Raw genomic sequence first — 3,593 nt, forward strand, 5'->3', positions numbered from 1 at the left:
GCAGTCCCTATGGCTTTTTCACATATTTTTGGGTCTACTCACATAGTATATTAAGACACAACTCTTCAGTAAAGAACTAAGCTAAAAGAAAGGTTGGGTTTTTCATTCTCTCAAGATTAATTTTACAAAATGGAACATCTTAACAGTAAGCTACACCTAAAACACGTGTTTTGACTATTTTGTTATTCCAATTAATGATTTAAAGTGCCAGAACGTGCCTATAATGTAGGAAAGGCCATTATTCTTTGCACCCTCTAAATGACCAAGAAATAGCACATAAAAAGGTCTGAATTACGTTCCTTACGTTGCTGCCGCTTCTATAACAGCTTGTTTGAATGGCTGTTACTTATCGTTTTATTACTTTAAATATAATGTTTGTTTTAATTGTTATTTAAATTTTATTGTATCGTACCGTTAAATTCATCGTTACGTAACGACAAAATGTACCACTTTATGTAACGACCAATTTGGTGTGGTCGCGTCGTTTCCTTGTATTTTTCTCTCAATCTCACCCTTTATTATTATTCAATAATTTTATTTTATCATTTACTCTATCTTTTTATATACCATATCATAACTTTTCTTTATAATATTGCAAGTTTATTCATTATATTACTGGTGCGTGATACCATGTAATGACGGCAAAATGATTCCAAACATTGTATTCATCAAACGATACAGTACAGTATAATACAATACGATACGATATATTATGAAACGATATGTAACAACCATCCAAACAAGCTGTAAATAGCCTTGGGCACCCTCAATTAATATATTTAAAACATACGACTTTACAATTACGCTTAATTGCTGTCACTTTAAAATAAATCCATCAACTGTTATGTAATAATCTGTTGACAAGCGAAGTCTGGGTTCATACACTACAATATATTCTCCGTCGCAGTTTATAGTTTATGTGATATACTTTCCTTCTTAGTCAATCTCAAAAGAGTAAAATTATTTTATATTTAGTAATAATAAATTTTACAATACTAGTTACTAGGAATGTACATGGACCGGGTTAGTTCGATTTTTATCAAAACCAAACTAACTATATCGATTTGGATTGGTTCGATTTTATCAGGTTTTTAGAATTTTTTATTGTATGAATATTATTTCAATCTTACTTTATTAAAGTTATAGATAAAGTTTTGATAAGTGAATATATATTTAGTAAAAATTGAAGAAATTGACAAACATATGATCTATTAATCTATTCTTATGGGAAAATTTTTTTAGAACACATGATAGTTATTTTCTTAGTCGTCTAACAATATTTTTTTTTTATTGATGTTTGCTTTCAAGGTTAACCGAATTTAATAATTAAACATAAAAATCAATATGATACCAAAATAATGATATATTCTATTTAATTTTAGATTATCAAAATATCATTTCAAATTTTAAATATAAGTGGGAATATACTGGATCTGTTATTATTGTTATACGATTTCAAATTTGAAAAAAGATATAAGACATCTTGATATATGAATAAGGAAGAACAAAGAGATGATTGACTCATTTCAATAACTCTTGATAATAAAGTGATACAACAATTAGTTAAAGCAAAATAAAAATGAATACACTTCATAGTTCTCTGATATATTATATCTCATGACAGGATCCCAAATATTTCTAGATATTTTCTTATAGAAAATTTTATATAGAGTTATAAAAATATATATAAAATTATATATTTATATGTCGATTTGGTTCGGATTTTTTTTACTCAATACTCAACTAAATCAAACCAAACCTAATCGGATCGTTAATCGATTTGGTGCGATTTTGGTTTGAATACCCCTACTAGTTACCTTGAATGAGATAATTTATATGTTTTGTGACTTTATTGATACCAAAACAATAAAATTTAGTGACCATGTGTGAAATTAATCCTCCAAATGCCCACCCCATTTACGTTCGTATCGCATTTGTGAATGCAAACACATTATTCCTAGAAATTATGATAGTAACTCTCATAGGTTAATGAACAAAGAAATCGTTGGTAAAAAATAAGAAAAAATCCCTTTGTCAAATATATGTCTTTGTCCAATTTTATTTAGAAGCTTTTGACGGCTAATTAATTCTATATAAAGGCTACAAGTTCTGAATATTTTCTAACAGATTTGCTTTCTTATCACTATCTGTTACTATTCCGAAGAAGAAAATATGGGTTTGAAAGGCAAGTTGGTAGTTTCAGTGGAGGTGAAATGTGGAGGTTACTTGTTTCATGACCTTTATCAAACTAAACCGCATCATCTATCCAACATAAGCCCTGATAAGGTCACAGGTTTTGATCTTCATGAAGGTGGGATTTGCGAGGTTGGTTCTGTAGTTACCTGGAAATATAAGGATGGTAAGAACAAAAACCTATTCGCTCTATGTGATTCAATTTGATGAATTTTAAACATAAATGAAATTCCGTTCTTTTTCCTGTAATATCCGCATGTTGCAATATTGCCTCACATTAGGTGCTTGAAAAAGACTTCTATGAAATAATGCAATTTCAGTCTCTGTTACTGGAATTCTTCAATGTTATGAGTTTTGTGTTGGATCTTTTAAAAATTATTTATTTTTGGAGCATATGACAAAGGTGCAACAACATTTTAAAAGGATCCAGCTACATAAAGTCCATTTATACTGAATTTCTCATAACTTTTAGAGAAAAACAAAATATAAAAAGTGAGAACAAACATAATAAATGAAATAACGATTATCAAGACTCACACCCTAATAATACCGATGAAAGTCTCTCACATAGGAGCAATAAGTATGTAGAGGAATCTTGTTGTCTACCCTCCCCTAATTTCCCTTGTGTAATAGAAAATGAACTTAGAAATCAAATACTAGTTTTTTTGTTGTTGTAAAAGTCCATATCTTTTGCGAGTAAATGGACGTTGAGCTAGGGTTTACATCTCTTTATATTTTTGGATCTCTTTTTATAATGATTGTAGATGGAAATGAGAAGATTGCTAAGTGTGTCATTGACGAAGTCATTGATGATGAAAAGAAATCAATCACATGGAAAGTGATAGGAGGAGATCTCTTGGAAGCGTATAACACTTTCACTGTTAACATTTCATGCGATCAACATTGGATTACATGGACACTTGTGTATGAGAAGAAGACTGAAGACACCCCCGAGCCTCTAACTTTCTTTGGATATGTCACTGATCTAACTAAAGATATAGAGGCTCACCATGTCGAGAAATAGAAGAATACGCGCTATTTGATATGGCTGATCAAAATATGTGTGTTTGTGATATGAGTATTGGACAATATTGGCTAGTAATTGAATGTGAAATAAATAATAATGGTGTGTTGAAAAATAATAATGTCCAAATGTCAATCTATTATAAGATGTTAATTAATACAATATGTTTGTTCAGTGTGCCGTGTATGATAATGCTGTGTTGGACAATATTAGCTAGTCCTAGAATATAGACTAAATAATAATGTTGTGTTGAAAAATAAATCGCTCTACTTATGTTTCTATGGATGTATTTCCAAATGTCAGTATTATGGATTTTTGCAAACTAACTGTTTGTTCAGTGTGTTATATGTTTTCATTCTTTTTCAGCCACCTTTTT

At 29.8% G+C, this 3,593-nt stretch overlaps 1 protein-coding gene across 1 annotated transcript; it reads left to right on the plus strand.

Moving 5' to 3' along the window:
- Positions 1–2,139: 2,139 nt before the first annotated feature.
- Positions 2,140–3,391, plus strand: LOC107810013 (kirola-like). Its single transcript, XM_016634730.2, has 2 exons — positions 2,140–2,359; positions 2,958–3,391. The coding sequence occupies exons 1-2, from the start codon at positions 2,173–2,175 to the stop codon at positions 3,215–3,217; spliced, it is 447 nt and encodes a 148-aa protein (XP_016490216.1). The 5' UTR covers positions 2,140–2,172; the 3' UTR covers positions 3,218–3,391.
- Positions 3,392–3,593: the final 202 nt, after the last annotated feature.

The sequence above is a fragment of the Nicotiana tabacum genome, chromosome 16 (genome assembly GCF_000715075.1).
Source record: "Nicotiana tabacum cultivar K326 chromosome 16, ASM71507v2, whole genome shotgun sequence".
NCBI classification, from domain to species: domain Eukaryota; kingdom Viridiplantae; phylum Streptophyta; class Magnoliopsida; order Solanales; family Solanaceae; genus Nicotiana; species Nicotiana tabacum.